The 18,958-nt window shown below is 41.2% G+C and overlaps 1 protein-coding gene and 1 long non-coding RNA gene across 7 annotated transcripts in view; one reads left to right on the top strand and one right to left on the bottom strand.

Annotated features, from left to right (window-relative positions):
• gabbr1a (gamma-aminobutyric acid (GABA) B receptor, 1a) overlaps nt 1–18,958 on the bottom strand; it is a 67,407-nt gene that overhangs the window by 45,076 nt on the left and 3,373 nt on the right. Inside the window, exons 3-7 of one of the 6 annotated variants that reach the window (XM_046398684.1) lie at nt 18,772–18,836; nt 16,319–16,457; nt 12,475–12,660; nt 10,681–10,698; nt 2,378–2,538 (exon numbers count right to left, since the gene is read on the bottom strand). In XM_046398684.1, coding sequence (XP_046254640.1) covers nt 2,378–2,538; nt 10,681–10,698; nt 12,475–12,660; nt 16,319–16,457; nt 18,772–18,836 — 569 coding nt within the window. Of the gene's footprint in view, nt 1–2,377; nt 2,539–3,060; nt 3,361–10,680; nt 10,699–12,474; nt 12,661–14,217; nt 14,397–14,666; nt 14,820–16,318; nt 16,458–18,771; nt 18,837–18,958 lie in introns of those variants that run through there. The other 5 variants (XM_046398685.1, XM_046398690.1, XM_046398689.1 and 2 more) reach the window with 5 other exon arrangements.
• On the top strand, nt 2,525–18,840 carry LOC124064329. Its single transcript, XR_006844249.1, has 2 exons — nt 2,525–2,661; nt 18,787–18,840. It is a non-coding gene; the product is annotated as an uncharacterized LOC124064329 (long non-coding RNA).

Genomic DNA, 18,958 nt, shown 5'->3' with positions numbered 1-18,958 from the left:
GTGATGAATACCGGTTATGCCACAGCGGGTAAGAAATGGTGTCACGGCTGCCAATTAAAATAAAGGGCGGAAGTGAGGGAAGCACCTTGTTTCACCATTTCTCTGCATCTCCACTGTCTCACTCCGTCACTGTTAATAATTGATCAAAGTTTGCAGTCTCGGCTTTGATATATCCATGGCAACGGCCTGCGCGGAGAGTGTGTGTCTGCATGTACTCTGTGTGTGTGTGTGTGTAGACCTCAGAAGGCTGTAAATAGTCTGATGCTGTCGCCAGAATAGCCACAGAAACAAGCCGTTCTGCTACCACAGGGTATCTGCATCCATTAAAAGGACAGGCTGGGATTAAGTGTTGAGATTCATGAATTTTGTATGATGTTGAACAAGCTGAGGACATCGCTTGATACTCCCAGCCCTAATGGTCACAGACTAGTGTGTGTGTGTGTGTTTGTGTGTGTGTTTCGGCACCTGTTTGCCAACGTTAATGCACGTCTTATATTCAACAGCCTGCTGCTGGTAGACTTAGAACACGCCATGAAGTTTGTAATTGCGATAAATTCAGGTCAAGAGAGTCTGCTTCATAATTACGCTTCTCTGTCCTTGATCTTGAGATGCAAGCAAACAAAGGGCCAGTCACGCCCCTTGTCTTAATCTCACAGTTAATCAAAGAGTTCACAAGCTGGAGATTTGTTCTCTGGCCAAACAAGAATGAGGAGTGAGTCATAATAACTGCATGTAAATATGATAGCTAATTAATCCCTTTCTTATAATTGCTTGTCTGCCTCTCAGAGGGTAAGATCCTCATTACTATTCAAGCCAGGTGAAAAATGTTTGCAATCAGAAGGTAAAAAAAAAACAAAAAAAAAAAACCAACAAAAAAAACAAAAAACCCTCTCTCCAAACACAATGTACCCAGAGCAGGAGCAATGAAATCCCCCTTGACTTAATTCAAGGAATTAACCAGCGTCACTCAGACAATGTTATACCAGCCTCTTTGAGCTGTTCTATTCAAGGGATCTGCATCTATTTCTCAAGCCCGAGGCGCCAGCTACTCCTGAGGCACGAGGAGTGATGTTTTCCAATCCCTATGAAATCTGTTCATGCAATTGCTTTATCTTTGTGTTTATGGCAGCTACATCTGCAGCTGCCTGCTTCACTACACTTGTAATCAGAGGATGCGCACATACACACACGGAAACATTTGATCTATTTAGCATTTGCTTGCAAAGAACAAGGTGTGTGCACAACAGAATGTGAACGAGCATCCACTGTGCTATCAGCTCTGCATACATCCAGCACATGAATTTGCACACATATTTTCACAGAGCTGAAACCTTATTTGTTTCTGTGGTTTGCTTCAAGAGTAACAGTGTTGCCATGCCAACTCTCCCTCTCTTTCTCTCTCTCTCACACACACACACACGCACACACACACACTCTCACTCTCTCTCCCTGCTATTCTGTTTAACAGGATTCCAATGCAGAGCCGTGTACACCAATCAAAATAAAGCTCGTAGCAAATTTCTAACCAGTCCCAGTACAGTTAACTGTTTGGTGCCCCAGCCTCTCTCCAGGCATCGTCCCTGCAGCATGATTGATAGTGGCCCTCAGGAGAGGAGAAAGAGGGGGGATATCCAGTAATTGTTTTCATGTGTCTCCACTCATGCCGTTGTTGAGAAAAATGGTTCCTTTTTTGGGGGTAAAAAACTTTCAGAATAACAATCAGGGCACGCAACAAGGCACAAAAATAGAGCATTTTTTTACTATGATAAATAATGAGCTTTTTGATTAAAGTCTTTGTCAGTGTGGTGGGTGGTAAACTGGGGCAGCGAGGGGAAATGAAAGCAGTTGGGGGGCGGATATTGGATTTATAGTGGTTGATAATGCTGACATTTTAAAATACCACCATGATTAATGATTGATGAGCAACAAGCAGGAGGTGTGTTTGCTCATTTAGCACAAACCAGCTCTGCACACAGCATGGCAGCCTCCTTTGTTAAGCAGAGTGAGGACACCTGAATGTTAGTTATCAGCAGGGTGACCTTTTTCTAGCTCTGCGACTTGGTGGGGAAAGCGCAGGTGTTCCTTAAAAAGGTAGTTATGTCCTGTTGTTGTCAAGGCAAAGTAAAATACAATATACCCGCCATAACACGTGAGAAAACCAGGATGGAAAATAAGAATGAGCTCCGTGAAGTCAGAAAACATCGACTGCAGGAGGGGACCATCACAACTAAATACAACAGTGATGACAAGTGATGACACAACAGGGTCGGTTACTCCTCGTGATAATTTGAGAGGCAGATCATTAGATCCCTCGCTGACTGACACAACACATCACAGAAGTGCGCACCTCCTCTGACTCTCCTCCTCATGCACTCACCATGCTGTCGTAGTGGATGAGCTCCAGCTCGTAGTCGGGCAGGATGTCGCTCCTGTTGTTCACCAGGTCCAGGGCCATCTGAGCGGAGGGCATACACGCCTGACCGCCCGGCCAGCCTCCGCTCATGGGGAACAGCGCTCCGATGTACAGCTTCTTCTTGCCTGCGGACGGCCGTGGCCAGAGGAGAAGAAGGACGATGAGAGATGCGCGGAGGAACATCGGATGCCCGCGGGCTGAGCGAGCAACCCGCAAAGGACTTCTGCACATCACCAGCATGGTTCAAGGTGAGCTGAGCCGGAGCGAGATGACCCCGGTGCTGCAGCGGGCGAATCGAGCCGGACTAGGGTTATTTTCTGTGCGAATTGTGCAACGAAAATTCAAGCTAACTCAACACGTGTCCGGCTCCTTTAAGCAGTTTGGATTGTATGGTGAGCGTTGCAGGTAGCTATTGTATAACCCAACCATTTACTTTTAATAACTGCGAGTGTTTAGCGGATCGAGTGAATAATTTAGTCAGCGTATAATTTAGCATAATGCATGGTTAATTATACATGGCTTGCTGGATATCTTCGGGAAAAAAAAGTCAAACACAGTTCAGTCAGCCTTCGCGGTGCTCGCAGCGATCATGTGAGGACACGGCGCTGACTGCCTCGAGGTGCCGATCGGTCAACTTTCAAACGAACCTCGGTCCTGCGGTCCAACCATTTTCTTCGCGAATCCGCACATTTGGCATGACTGAACTAAACAAGCGCTTCGCTTTCTGCTCGCGATCAATCGTGAATACCGGACAGCGCCTCCTTTACTCACGACTTTTACGCAAAAAACAGAAAGGACGCGCGAGTCAGGACGTCGGAGTCCGCGCAGAACACGTCAACCGGGTCAAACGAGTGAGGATTGGGAGCTGCGGTTGGAAAAAAACAACAAAAAAACAAAACGACTGGAGTGTGAACTGAGAGCCGAAGCAGCGGAAATAGCAGGCTACATCTCCCACCCACCCAGCACCCCATTTAACGCAGCCGTATTCCAACAGATGAAACGATTTGCCGCGGAAAAGCAGGCGCGCCAGAGCTCTGCGTCTGATCCACTGCAGCACCGGCTGGCTGAGTGTGAGCGTGTATGTGTCTGTTTGTGTGTGTGTGTGTGTGTGTGTGTGTGTGTGTGTGTGTGTGTGTGTGTGTGTGTGTGTGACAGAGAGAGATAGAGAGAGGGGAGAGAGAGAGAGCGTGAGCAAAGACTGGTCTGAAATGTATGCTGAGAGAGAGAGATGGAGGGAGGGATGGAGGGAGGGAGGGGGAGCGATGGAGAGAGAGCGGGAGAGATGAGTGGTTGGGGGTGGGGAGGGGAGGCGCTGGGCAAAAGCCTCCAAGATTTTCTAATGAGTTACACGCTGAGCTTAACTTAAACAGCACATCCATCCCACAGGAGTAACGCACAGCCTCGTTTTGTCACATTTCCTTCTTTGCATCTGGCTTCTTATACTCCCACCCACTTGCTTGCAACTGCACGGATGACACTGTCGGTTGGTGCATAATCGATTTCTGATCGAGGCATCAGTACAGATGTGTAAATACTGACCTCACCAGGGAAAAAAACAAACAAAAAAAAAAACAATTAAGTGACTCAAAGAGTCAGCGTGCTTCTTCCAAATAAACATGTAATCAATCGTTAGTACGTCAAGGCAGGGCTGGGCAGCTCGGTGGAAATCAATACCACAACATCAATAATGAATAATGTCGTGATCTTGATTAATATCACGATTTGGTAATTGTATGGGAAATAACATAACATACATAAAATACTCTAATTGATGCTGAATGGTTCTGCTGTTCTGCATTGTATTACAACTCTTCACACAGAAAAAAGTTCAATAATCCCTTTAGTTTTCAGTAAATATATCATAATTAATCATGTCCTGTCAGAATTTGCTTTCACTAAAGCCAAATTCTTAATAAATATTTTTCTTGCATGTCTTACTTCAAGTAATTTCAATAAGTATAAGCAATGTGCACTGCAATTGGCGGCTGACTGACTTTTTTTATGATCAAATAACTTGCTCGTTCTTTTTTAATTAATCTTTTAAATGCCAGAAAATAATGGGAAAAAAATCCACCACAAAACCCTAAATCCCAAGGTGATATCTTCAAATCGCTTGCCATGTATTCAGCTCACATAAGACAAAGAAAAGCCATAAACAGTCAGAACTGAGAAGCTCAATAGTGCAAACTGACCAACTTTTTAACGAAGGACTGGAATTCGTCGTGTTTCCTCTAATTAATTACACTTAAGGCATGCAGTACTTGTATTTGTAACTTTGAACTCTCTGTGTTCTTTTGTTTTGTGTTGTCATTACTGTATGCATGGCAGCTCCCACCCTAAGATCCATTATCCAATAGATCTGAGATCTGTTCAACCATGAAGACACAAAACGTTAGTCTGTTTGCACTATTAATAAAGACCGTACATCAGTCAATTTGTCCCAGTTCATTTCTCTCCCTTGGACCTCCGCTATTCTCAAGCTGAGACGCACCTGAGTCAGCTGCATAATGCTGAAGGATGCACAGAAAAACCTTGTAAAAACCTGCTGATCGTTTAAATAAATATCTAATGTTGACTAACCCATTCATTTACTTGTTTTTAGCTCAAATTAAATGCAATCCTTGAACACATTAAGTACAAGCACAGCATAATCCTGTTTAGCATCTAATCAGGGCAGTGCAACCAAGTGCATATAATTATATATTACAATGATTAATGAATGTACAGCATGTCCAGTAAGGAGCTGCACAGCACGATGGGATGTAACTGTGATCTCAGTGCTATTAATGCAAGGTTAAACATCAAACCACATCAAGCTATAGTGTAATATGTAAAGTACAGAACAAGGCTAATGTGTAGAGTTGAATACAGTCAGTTAGATGCGGGTCACAGGAAGAACAAATGCAGCAGGCAGTGGGCCCTGTAGCAGCAGCAGCAGCAGTAGTGCAGTAGTCTGCAGCCATGCTAGCAGCTCCGAGGCTGCACTTAGGCACAGTGGTGCTTTGAGAAAAACGCTAGCGTCAGCATCATGCTAACATGCTTGCAGTGATGATGTTAATGCTGGTGTTTAACAGGTATAAGGTTTAGCATGTTCACCATTTTAATTTAGCATGTCACAGCAGGCTAATGCTACTAAAGCCAAAGTAAAGCTGAGGCTGATGGGAGTGTGTCGTATGTTTCGCAGGTATTTTTTCAGCAGCCAAATTATTGAACTGAGTGGATGGTGGCGCTATATTCAAAGTTTATTAGTCACTAATATTTTTACAATTCATCCTGAGGGGGGACATGTATGTCCATACCCTTGACTGTATATAAAGATGGATGACATGAGAGCTTCCCAAAAGAGAAGCCAAAACATAATTAATCACCCGCTGGTGGCAGGCTGCAGTAAAGGCTATAACCTCCCCCCATTATAGACTTAGACTTCACAAAGTGAATAATCATGACTTGGACTAAACAAACTTTTCCCAAAAATAGTTTGTCATTTCAGATAGTTCTTCTCACAGTGATGTGTGTTCAAGTGTTTTAATTAGTTATTTGAGGCTGTAGAGTGGTGTGTACAACCCACAGGTCATCACTGTCATCCCTACAGCTGGTGCTGCTGCTAAAAACACTGATTCTATGCACTCTTAGGATCTGAATTGGCTACACTTACTTAAATGCTGCTGAAACAACAGTCACATATAACCTTGACACCTGAGAAGCTTTCAGTTTTCAAGCAGATTCGGCCTGGTTTTAACCTAGATGTTGTTTGACCCGGAAATCAATAGCTCCATGCTTACTGGGCTAGCACACATGAACAGTGTGCAACTCTGCTCTGCAACCACCTCTGCTAATCCATAGACCATTTCATTTCCACCTCCCCTCCATGGCAAAGTCTATAAATTGCTACAGAAGCTGCTCTGAGAAATCAGCAAAAAATGTGGTAGGCAGAATCAATCATGGCTGATTTTATTTGCTTTCATCTGAGGAGTGGAAACAGTGAGGTAGTTGGTGGAGATAAGAGAGAGAGAGACTGGACTCGCTGCACATCTGTTCACCTCTGGCACAGCCTGTACAGTATCTGTAACGAGGGAAATGTCTGCCAGCTAAATATTAACAGCTTGTTATATCTAAGAAGATAACAGAAAGTCATTGCAGTGCCATTGATACTTTTTGCCATTTTCAATTTAGCCTATTTGGATTATCGACTTCATATTGATTCCATTTTATGCTTGTGTTTTCCTCGCTCCTGTGTAAGCGCTCTAATTGCAGTGTAACATTACTGTTAAAGTTTCCCTTTGAAAATTACGTATTGTACCAATTGAGAAGAAGACCATTATTTCTCCAGTCTAAATTAAAAACCCTCTGTAGTTAGGCGATGGAATATGAGTATTATATAACCCTGGTTCATTACCCAAATCTCATTATCTGGCTATCTCTGTGAAGCAGAGAGCTATTCAGCTGCTAACAAGCCCTCACAGGCTGAGGTGAGTGTAGTGATCATCTGCTGGCATTTGCCTTCCACTTCCTCCTCCTCATCCTCGCTGCCACCCTGTGACCCATCCAACGCACTATCAATTATTCAGCCGTGAACTTTATGTGCTGTTTCGCACCGTAAGCTTGCAGCCAACACTGGCAAGACGCACCGGCATCGGATAGCGTTAACAACTCCCATGGTGGCAAACGCCACATTGAGAGAAAACATTAACCGTGGCAAAGCCTGGAAAAGATGCAACAGAGACATGAGTGCTGTAACATGTTGCTGAGCTGCTTTAATGAAGGCATTGTACTGTATATTTGTGTGTCTGCAGCTTGTACACAGGGCATCCTTCAGGATAATGGCTTGTTTCTCCTCTTGGCAAATGTCTGAGTGGGAAGAAACAGTTTTGAATGTTCCCTTTTTGACACAATAGCCAGATTACCTTGTCCACCACCTGCAGAGCACACTTTTACTCAGGGAGCAATCCAAATCACTGTGAAAATGCTCTGACAAAATATATCGCGTAAAATCAATCAAACTGTTTCTTATCCCCGAGACGCTTGTATTTTGTAGGCGTAAGGTTTTTCCACAATGCTGACAGTACGAGTCACGTTCTTTGTGCAGAGTTGAGACTTTGGCCAAAGAGTATTTCAAAGTCCATATTTGCTCATGCAGTACCAGATGGTGAAAACTCAAGCCTCATTTATGCATTACTTGTACATTACGGTTATGTGAATGACGGCATAAATGTTGGCCAGCACTGCTAGAAAAATACAGCTCATCACGCGGTAAACAGCTCTAACTTCCATACGGTATCATCATTATATAATTTGTCCGGCAGCAGCAGACTACACACTACCTTGGTTCCAACACTGCAGCAGCGCAGTTATTAGAGTAATATATCATGCCTGAGTAACAGGGTGGAGGGGAGTTAAGAATAATAAGTTCATTTGTTCAACTGTAAATATCCTGTCACCAGGGCATAACTTGGTAGCAACATTTTGCAACCTGTAGTGTATTATTATGAATGTGGGGGAGGTATCATGCTATATATCACTATCAGAATGTTTTTGTTGACTGCTTTAAAAATCCATTTCTGCCTGTGCACAAGGCTCAAATTCCCGTCAGGTGAGGAGTGTGAATAAATCACAGGACGCATGAGGTCAACCAGCTTTTAAGTTCTCATCTTAACCTTTTGGAGCAAACCAGACTCTCACAGCATCTTCTCGTGAAGATACTGAACGGAAAGCACATGTTTAAGATCTAAAATCTCAACGACTCAATTCGTCTTAGAGGAGGAGGATGGCAAAAGTTTGTCCGACCAATAAACTAATCCAGCTATGGGCTGTCGTATTCCTCTTTGCCACAGAACCCCATTGTTGTTAACAAAATTATTAAAGGACATAAATGAGCCTTCATGTGCCATGATGATGATTATTTTGAGTCAATCCCACATTCGGTGTCCTCCCCATGTGTTTTAATGCACCACTGAAATTGGTCTCCAACAAATGCAGTTTTTGTTCACTTCTGAGTCACATTTGATAATAATTAAAATAAATGACTCCATTAAAAATTCAACTTTCAAAGCACACGCACATCCAAAAAACTGTGCTGGGTAACAATTATCTGCACAATGAGACTAAAACATTCCTGCACGCTGTTATCGCTGTTATCACTGTTATCACTTTGGCGTTTTGACTAATGCATTGTTGATTTTTGAAAGAAGGCTCAGAAAACTTTTGAACAACGCCAACCGTTTGCTTTAATGCCTGTTAGCGTTTCTAGTATGATCTAAAAAACAATCATCTGAATCTCTTAATCTTCAAAGATGAGACAGATTATTAGATCGAATAACCTAAAAAAGGTCATACAGAATATACAGAGTACTTGTATATGTACATATGTACACATACAAACTTTGGATAGAAACTGTGATGTGGTTGATGTTTGTTTGCTGCTTTGCTTCTGTTCACTGCATACTCTGGTTTTGTTATACTGAACTTGGAGAAAACTGAAACTAGAGATGTAATCCTACACACACAGAGACACACACACACACAGGGTAGAGCAGACACAGACAGGAGCAGGGTATTAACCTTTCTCCCGCTGAGGAGGCAGTAAGTGGGTGGTGATGGCACATGGAGTGGAGAGAGCGAGAGAGAGCAGAGCCAGAAGGAGGTCAGGATTGTGACAGTAGATGGAAATTTCTATTTGAGGAAACAGTGTTCTCTGCTGCTTTGTTAATTATGTGTTTGTCACATCTGTCTGTGACATTTTGAAAGTTTTTTACCAGCAACTTATGGGATTACTTGCATAAGACTATATATTGAGTTTAGCATTGCATATTGTGTGTGTGTGTGCGTACAGTATCTGGCTTATGAAAGGCGAGAACAGGTCTATGCCTAATTCTTGTTAGAGTAACGCCACAGTGCTGTGAGCCTTCCAAGGATTGTAGCAAGCGTATGATTCAATATCTGGCTAATTTCTAATGTGGTGACATAACTGTGCAAGAGGGTGAGCCATCCTGCAACAGTCACAAATGTATTCATCATTCTTGCCAGGGATCAGATAAAATGGTTGTACTAGTAGATGTTCTGACCCTTTATTTATTTTGTTTTTCAGGGAATGCTGGCTAAGCACATTGGTACATTTGCAGAAATGACCTGCTGCAAACTCGGACAGTTTTGCCATCACAAAGACCCACAGTTTTAAAAGCACTGTACATATCACTGGGCTTAGTGTGCTGAATCTTCCACACCTGATTGTATTTACACCTGCATTAGTGACCAACTCTGAGCTGCTCTTGTTATGCCATTACTCTCTCCGTTTTAACAATCCCTCGTGGTCTTAGCAGAGGGCAGGAGCATGGCAAAAACGATTAGCAACAAACCAATAAGAACACACAGTTTTCATTAAAACTTTGCAATTAAAATTAACCAAAGACACTTTGGATGAGCTGAGTTGAAAATGCCACCTTACAAATGATGCTTACGAACAAATTAAATATCCTTAATCTTCTCTTTCTGGGCTTTGATTCATAAAAGAAGGATTTGCTCAGTACTCAGGGATAGAAAAATAATGTGGGAGAGGAACTGGGGGCCCGTCATATGTATGTGTTCTAATATTAGATGTGAAAACTAATTTCTTTAACTGAGCAACAACTTCAAAAGCAATTAAAACTGTAATCTTGTTTCTCACAGCAGAAAAATGTTTAATTGGACAATTTTCCTTTTTCCCAAAGAAGTTGGATTTTCCCAGCTGGTGTGTGCATTTTGAAGCGTCTGTTACAGGCAGCTTTGTTGGTGCTTTAAGCTTCTGCTGCCCTCTTGTGGCAAAAGTAGCACACTGCATCTGTAGAATAATATTGCAAAGCCATAGTGTATGCAAAGCGGCATTTAATTAGGCCATAAAAGATTTGTGTGTGCAGAGTCACGTAGGAACAGGCAGGTTTACCAGTCACCCTGAAGATAAAAGACAGTTTGTTATATGATCTTGATGAGACTGATCTAGGTGAGACATTTTATGTTTTATTATTAATAATTGCATGATTAGGATGTACTTTTAGTAAAATGCCCAGTCATTTTATTTATTCTGGTCAGTTAAATCGTAAATATATGTAAAAAAAAAAAAAAAAAAGAAGGGAACTTTGTTTGTGACAGCTTATATTTGTTGAGCTTGAGGGACAAAAGACAAGATCTTTCTTTTTCAGTGTAATGTTATATGTGATAAGTTCACGTGTGACAAATATTTCACCACAGCAGCTTTATGTTTCAGTGTCATACAAGAGTAGAAAAAAAAATCCTACCTGTGTAGTTTCTGTCATCTTTGGGCGGCAAACACAAGACGGAAGAAAAAGAAAAAATACAATTCAGGTGGAAACAGAACAGTTAACTAGAAGGAAAAGATCATTCTGCTGCATGATTTAAAAAACCAGCTGTGATAAAAATCATAAATGATTCCCCTTTGTAATGTAAAAAATTGGTGCAGTAAAGCTCAAAATTCAAATGATTTCCCTCCACTAGATGGCAGTAACACAACACTGCAGTTATGCTGGTGGATACGGTTGGTTGGATGCAGAGCAGGAAGTGTGGTGGGTATTACGTAATCCTATGATATTTCACAGAGAGATAGAAAACCATTCAATCTAATATAGTTACAAAGGATAGGCACCATAGAAAGTCTCACGGTGAAGAAATCAATGTTATGAGAGGACATTAAAAATACTTATTTACACGAGCGAGCCATAATGCACTGACACATCTTCTAGATTTTCTTATTATACAATAAGCAGCCTACTTTCAGCTGGCCGGTCCAACTGTGCTGATAATTCCCTCTTTCATCCATTTTAATACCATCATTCCCATAGCAACTTTATTGGTTGCCATGCCAACTCCCTTGATATCCAGTTGGCATTCTCCTTTCTTTCAGTTTGTCATTTCATTTTTTTTTTTTCCTTAAATCATCTTTTATCTGCATCAATTTGGACAACTCTTCTCAGACTGTAGACGGTAGCCAACTGTTGTAACTGAGAACACTCCTGGGTGTCAGTGATTTTACACTCTCATTCTAATATTCATTGAGTATTTATCCAGTTTAACATATGGGACGTCAGCATTTCACTTCATCATTAGCTTTACCTGCCTGTGCCAGTGGTGCAAACCCCCCCAGGGGTTGCACTCTGATTGGGTGGATCAGCTATTGCCTTGCAACCGTGCTTCACTATTGGGAGAGCAGGTGTTTGTATCTGCCATCTTTAAAGCCTTATGGTCCCATTTTTGTGAGGCAGGCTGCAAAAGCAAAGTGAGCCGTGTTTATGTGATGAGCTGGTACAGGATGTCGTCTGTTCATTTGATTACAGTCTAAAGAATCGGTTATTTAGATCATTGTACTGGGACTGCAACTTAAAAAACACTAAATAGTACTAAAAAAGCCCTATTACAGATAGTGTTATAAAGGACAATCCATCTTAGACTATTTCCCCCCCTCTCGTAGGAGTGGTATGTTCTAGCCGCCCTTTTTGAGTGGTACATCCCGTAGTTTAAAGACCGCTGAACTATGCTGTAGTTATAGTCGTTAATCTCGATAAGTCCCGAAACTGGCCTTACAGTTTTGTTTGACACTTGTGTGCGTCCAGTGAATCAAACCACACACACACATTACTGATGCAAGATGACTAGATGTCGAATTATCAATAAAATTTCAGACTCTTAAATGATCTGACCAGTCACTTCAGCATTGGGTGCTGATTGGGAACCTCAAGAGAAGAAGCCAAAGTCAGCCTTTCTTTCTTTTAGATAAGATAGGCCAAAGCAATGTTTTTAAATTGCTTACATTTTCTGTAATGTTTTCCAAAGCTGTAAACTAAAAAGTGAGTAAAATATAACCTTTAGTTAATGATTCTGGATTTCTTTGATACTACTTGTCACGATGGATATTATGAATTCATATCAGAGACGTGTGGTATAAATGTTCTCTGCAGTGAAAACTTAAGTATCATTAATTCCTGCCTATGTTGTCTGTCTGTCAGCCTGCTTAGTCTGTTGAATCTGGCATCCCCACCACACATCATTATCTTAACATTAGTGGCTCAGACACTCACAGAGGCAGGTGGGTTTAGGCGCGTCCCACTTGCCCAGTTTAGTGCAATGGCTGACATTTCTGCCCTCCAGGATGAAGCCGGCGTGGCAGCTGTAATGGAGTACTGTCCCCTCCACTGGCGGCCCAGGCGGCTTCGCTGTTACCCGGCCGTTCTCCAGGGAAGTCCACACCCGCGGGCAAAGCAGCACTGGGAATCACAAACAAGACGGAGACAGGGACACAGAGTTATTTTTTTAAAAAAAAAGGTAAAATCATGAAAAGGAGTTGCAGTTAAATGAACATTTCTCAGAAGCAAATGTGCTTCTGATGAGGAAATTATACTATTGGTTGTCTAAAAGATCAGCAGGGCCAGTACAAAACACTAACCCGAACCCTCTCTGGACACTTGTTAAATCCATTATTCACTCTTTTATAACTTTTTTTTTTTTTTTTTTTTGCTGCTAAATGCTCCGGTGTTCACCAGTTAGTCGCCCACTTTGTTGTCAGGCTCTGTACTCTGGATTTATGAGAATTTTTTGCTAAAAGCCACTGCCTGCTGCATGTGGAAACAAGGTTGATGAGAGCAGTTAGCCTGACAGTGCAGGCCCTCTGCACACGAACAAAACTTACACAAAACTGCCACTTTGACCATCAGCCGCAATACAATTATCATTATTATCCTCATTTCCTGCACGCCTTGATCAGCTGTCTTGATGGGAGCATGATTTGAATTTGTTGTCACACCAGCAGCTTGCCAGGTATCCCAGCATGCTTCGTGCAGCCAATCAGTCACTCCTCATAGACAATGAATGAGTGTGAATTTTGTCGCCAGTCAGTGCTCATGCAGTAGGTCTGCACTGTCAGTCAAAAAGTAAAACAAAAACAATGAGCTGAAAAACTTTGAACCACCTTGCAGAGCTGAGGGGAACTGCAGAAGTGGGTGGTAACTGTCAGGATGAGCAACATCTTTCACATAACACTTTTGGTTGTAATTTGATGTATTGTCAATACAGAAATAGTGTTTATCGCAACTTTAACTAGCAAAAAAATAAAATAAAAATGAACTGCTATGGGGGGAGGATTGCAAAATAACTTTTCATTTCATCCTGAAGTTGCGTATTGGTGTTGCATGAAATGTATTTCTGCAGAATGATAACCCAAAATGTAAACTGAGACATGGAAAAACTACATTTTGTGTTAGGGTATAGTCCTGCCATTAGTATTGTCCCACGGTACCCTCAGAGTCACAGGGAGATGTCCATTCAAGATAATGGTACATGCTACTCCTAATGCTGCTGGAATCAATTGCTATCGCTCATGAGCCGCAAACAAAATTATTTAAAGCCTGAGGTTAGCGTGATAACAGTTGTAAAACTGTCTAGGATAGCATAAAATCCTTTGGAAACAAGAGTAGCCATGTGAAATTGATGTAATAATTGGACAGAAACAAGATACCAGATAAGGGTAACAAGCCTAAAACAGTCCTCTGAGGCCGTGCTTTGAGCTACAAGCTAACGCAGCCGGAAAACATGCTCACAACGACAATGCTAACACACCGACAATGCTAACACACCGGTGCTATGTTTAGCATGTTTAGCTTAGCGCGTTAGCATGTCAGCACTTGCTAATTAGCAAAGCGTCAGGGTTCAGAATTTAGTTGAAGGATTAGCAAAGCGATGAGAGCCTCCTTCTATCTTACTGAGAAAGACAGTACGCTAAAAAAAATAAATGAATCTCTATTTTCAATTACTTTCTATTTTTTCACCTCTTTTGGTTGTCGCTGCTGCTGACAGCGACGGCTGTGAAAATACAGACCTTCACACAAATGAGTGGACGTTGAGGACCTGACTTGTTTCTCCAAGTCTGGACAAGAACGAGGTGAAAACACGATACAAGTGAGCGACAAGGTGGACGTGTTTTGCCATTAAACAGAGCCTGGGCAGATTAGTCTGCCTCCTGAGCAGCAAACTATGAGAAACATTTTCATACAGTATATTAATGTACTGTTTACAGGTATTGGATACATCCAGATTTTAATTATGCTAATACAAACATTGTGAGGTTCTCTTTAATGGAACCTTAACTGCTCAAGGAGCCATCTTGAGCCAAACAGACTAGTTTTGTGCTAAATGAACAGGAAGAAATATATTAGGCTACAATTAAACCCACCCATTTTCTATTCAATATCTATGCTACACTGTCCATATGATTTACCATTTGTCGTCTTGGCATTTCCTGACAAAATGGCAAAAGCTCTTGAATGCAATTTGTTTAGCTGCCGAGTTTGTTAAAGCCTCCTTCCAGCATGTGAGGACAAAATACAACTCCAATCTGCACATTGCAGCTTGTGCTCTTACATAAGCCAGAGAAAACAAAAAAGAGAAGGTGCTCTCGGGAAAAACAAATTCCACTGATGTTAAATGTGAACTGAAAGAACAAAAACAGAGATATAAGAGGGATTTGATTGGATCGCAGGCCTTATTCTCAGTATTTGCAGAGGCACTGTGGATGTGATCTGAGTAGAAATCACACGCAGGCCTCCCAGTCTAAAAAGAAAATGTCGGTTCACAAGCAAAGTTTGCAGCAAGAAAGCACAGATAAACCGTGTAGAAGCAGGAAAACTACTTAAATACTATAAAAATATATGATATAATCTTAGTGTAAGCACTCCAATAGCAACACCCAGCAAGCGTCAGCCCAAACTACACTCTGTGGGAGTATCACAGATAAGTTCACATCACGTATGCAGACAAAAAAGCTAATCAGCAAAAAGCAGCACAATAATAAACCTATTCACAGAGCAAATCTATGAAAACAGCTTCACCAACAAAGTCCAATTTCAAGCTTTTCTGAAACTAAACTGCACCTCAGCCTTCATGGATAAAAGGCTTAAGGTGTCGTCATCTCGTGAAAACAAACCGTCATACGTGGAAGACAAGTCATACTCCTTTCACAGTGCGAGGATGGTCTTTGGGTCTGACCCTCCCAGTTGATGCGCCAAAAAAGCTAGTTGGTTTACCTTTCAGCAAATAGCTAATAGCAAACATATGAAATGACAATATTAAAGCAACATGTCAATTGGAAAGGTTTTGCTCAAAGTAACTAACCTGCAGAAAACCATTAATATGATGAACCTTACCGTTCTGGTTCAGTCTCAACCCTCTTGCAGAGCAGTTTTGGCTGCAGCAGGCAGCTTTTTTCTGCCACAAAACGTCACAAACCCACTGTTCGCTACCGCTACTGTTCAGCACCAAACAGCAGACAGACACAGTCAGCGACTGACTGATGAAACAGCCTAATGGTTCCTTTAGGAGACCAAAGCCGAGCTAAAGTTGGATTTACATTCACCAGGTGGCCCGAAAGACAACTTCAAATGAATGATAAGGTTGCTCAGTAACTGGCATAATAGGCATCTGTTCAATAACAAGGTCACTATATCAATGTGTTACAATGTTATGTTCACAGCTTGTTTCCAAGCAGCCAAAAAAATCAGTTAGTTAAAACAAGGGGAAAAGAGGGTAAAGTAAGAAATAAACAACAGCAAAAGGTTGTGGTTTCATTTCATGTAAACTCCATTTAAGATTGCAAAACTTGACTGTGTAAATTTGATCGTAAAATGTCTCTCGTAAGAGTGAGAGCGAAGGCTGCACAGTATGTCACATTATTTTCTGTGTGTAGAGTAAACAGGGAAGGCAGTAACATGCTGGTAAAACAGATTTTATTTTATCAGTTCAGTACATAAAAAAACGACTATATACACAAGAGTTGGTTAAAATCTGGAAAAGGGAGAGAATTGTAAATAAGATAAACGCAGTGTGGAGGGCAGGATAAAAAGCGGATCTAGAATTAGATCAAAACGGACTTACGACATCTGCTGTGCTGTGCCATGTCCGTCCACGTGCCGTTGGGTAAGCACTTCCTGACCTTGGGTCCCACGATCACCCGGTTTCCTCTGCAGATGTACTCGATCTCATAATCCACAGGCAGGATCTGCACGCTGCGGATCTGTAAGAGAAACACGGGCGGAGAGACAGTCATTAAAGTGTGATTGATGCTCTCTGAGAGCAGTTTTTCTGATTGAGTTAGGGAGCCTCTTCATTCTGTCTCAGTGCAGTAGAATGTGGAGCCATATGGCCTTGACAATAAAGCTCTAACAGGAAGAACATTTTATGGCAAGTGTATGAACCGATGGGCTGTCGCGCTCTGAATTACACCTTCTCTCTTCTTTTATGCCGTGTTGTGTGTGACTTGTGTGTGCACCGCAATCAGATTTCAAACAGCTAAATGGCTCAGTTCTTACACTTTGAAACATCATTAGCCTCCCTTCCAATTTGAGTTTTGCTGCAGTATGAAATTAAATACAGTCTTGTGAGCTTTAAAGTGCTGCTCAAAAATGTGTTTTGCTACTTGGTACTTCACCTGAATGTTTGACCTTTAGTGTGCAGAATGAGACAAATTCTGCACCGGAAGCTTGTTAAAAGATTCATCTGCATTCAGCTTTGTCTGTGCCCACCTTAAGTCTTTAAGACTTACTTATGAGCATGATTTTGCAACATCACAGCACATTAGGAAGCCAGTTATGGTCCGGTATTCACCTTACGCAAGTGTGATATGGAAACGTACAGAGTGCACAAACACTGAAAATGGCCTTTTTACTTAAACAAGAAATCTTTCATCCAGCAGTGAAAAAATGTTTGTATATTCATGGATTCTGGCTTTTCCCTCTGTGAGGGAGAAGGGTACTGTAGGTGTTGCCTATTAACTACTATTTTAAAGGAGTTACTTGAACTTTTTTGTGTAAAAAAAAACAAACAAACAAGTGACAAATGAGTATCTTTCTTTTTTTCATCATTATTTATATAAAAACACAGGAATTCTTTAATATACTATAAATTAATATAATTGCAGATTAAAATTTTGTTTCATTGTTTCTTGTAATTTAAAATTTATTTATCATTCTCAGGCGGGTCATAATTAAGGGTTACTGCGGTGATTTAGTATTTCACATCACCTCCATTAGATTTCAGGACGTTTTAGTCTCTTATGTGTGGGGAAACATACTTTTCCCGCAAATGTGTGTAAAATTATGTACAAGAGACTGAGATAATTTACACTTGATGCAATGGTCCAGACATATGATATAACAGACAAGGTGGGATAAGAAGTTGATTTCTCCACCCTGTTTCTCCACCCTGTTTAAGGGAAAAAACTGTATATTAAATGTTTGACAAAGAAATTCTACATCTGTTGCAAATTTCATGTGCAGGTAACATTCTGTCTCCAAGGTCAAGAAATAACTTTCATTCTTAATGTGCAGCAGATACCAAGATATCTGGATTTTTGGCTACAAAATGTCTCCATCCTACATTTCCCATAATGCCACTGGATATTGTCCCATTAGACCATCTATGTCTGGGAAGTTCTTTCAAACTCTGCACACTCTCTTCAATCTCCTGCTCATTATTCATGCTTGTTCATATTTTAGGAAGTCTCTCTTTGTCTCACGGTTATCCTGCGTTGTTTCAAGATTCTGTTTGAAAATATTTGCTTTATCGATCAGTTCACTGCTAAAGGAGACATGGAATCAGCCAGGAGATTGACCTGTAGCAACTAATTGTGAATTAAATGTCAGCATATATATATAAGATCACTTTAACTAATGCAATAGGTTGATATTTTGAGAAACACGCCTTACTATCGTGCTGAAAGTTAGAAGACTGATAACACTTTCCTGTCTGTAAGACTACAGATAGCAGCCAGTTAGCTTCACTTAGCACAAAGCTCACTTAACACTCACTTAATCCCTGCTCTGTTTAATCCTTAAAAAACTGTTGTGAAAATGATCATTTGTGGTTTTACAGGGGATTGTGTTGTGGAGGTGCTGGCATACTGTAGACATAACCCTCTTCTCTCAGAGAGAAAGTGAATACATATTTCCTAAAAAGCCAAACCAACCACAAAGTTTTGAATGCGCTGTACTGATGGTGCAATAATGACGGCAGCTGATATTGTGAAAACTCGAGGTACTCTGATAAGAAGTTGTAACATCAGTCAGTCATCAGTTTTATTATTATTAGTACATCACTTGCTAAAATATCCCTCATCACGTGAAGCACTAATCACCAGCTGGTTATTAATGTAATGTCACTACATTATTTTCTCAAGCCAACATTTTTTATATTTTCAATTCGGTAAGAAATTGTATGACATTACAGATACCACATTTTATACAAAACTTTATTGGGAAGATCTTTGTTTAATGCGCTTGATTATGAAGTCCTGTGATTTGATACAGCACGGTAACAGCTCTGCTCTGTACCTGCTCTTGTGTCAGGCCTCTGTAGCGGATCCCCCCATCCCTGGGAGGCCGGATGATGGCACAGCCTGGGAAAAAAAGGAAGAGACAAGAAGAGGAAGAAGAATGAAGGACGACAAGAACAGAGAGGCAAAGCTCTGTCTCCAGATAATGTAGATGAATTACAGCCTCATGATATATTGTCACTTTA

Source organism: Scatophagus argus, chromosome 9 (assembly GCF_020382885.2).
Source record: "Scatophagus argus isolate fScaArg1 chromosome 9, fScaArg1.pri, whole genome shotgun sequence".
NCBI classification, from domain to species: Eukaryota; Metazoa; Chordata; class Actinopteri; family Scatophagidae; genus Scatophagus; species Scatophagus argus.
This window is presented reverse-complemented; position numbering and strand designations above follow the sequence as displayed.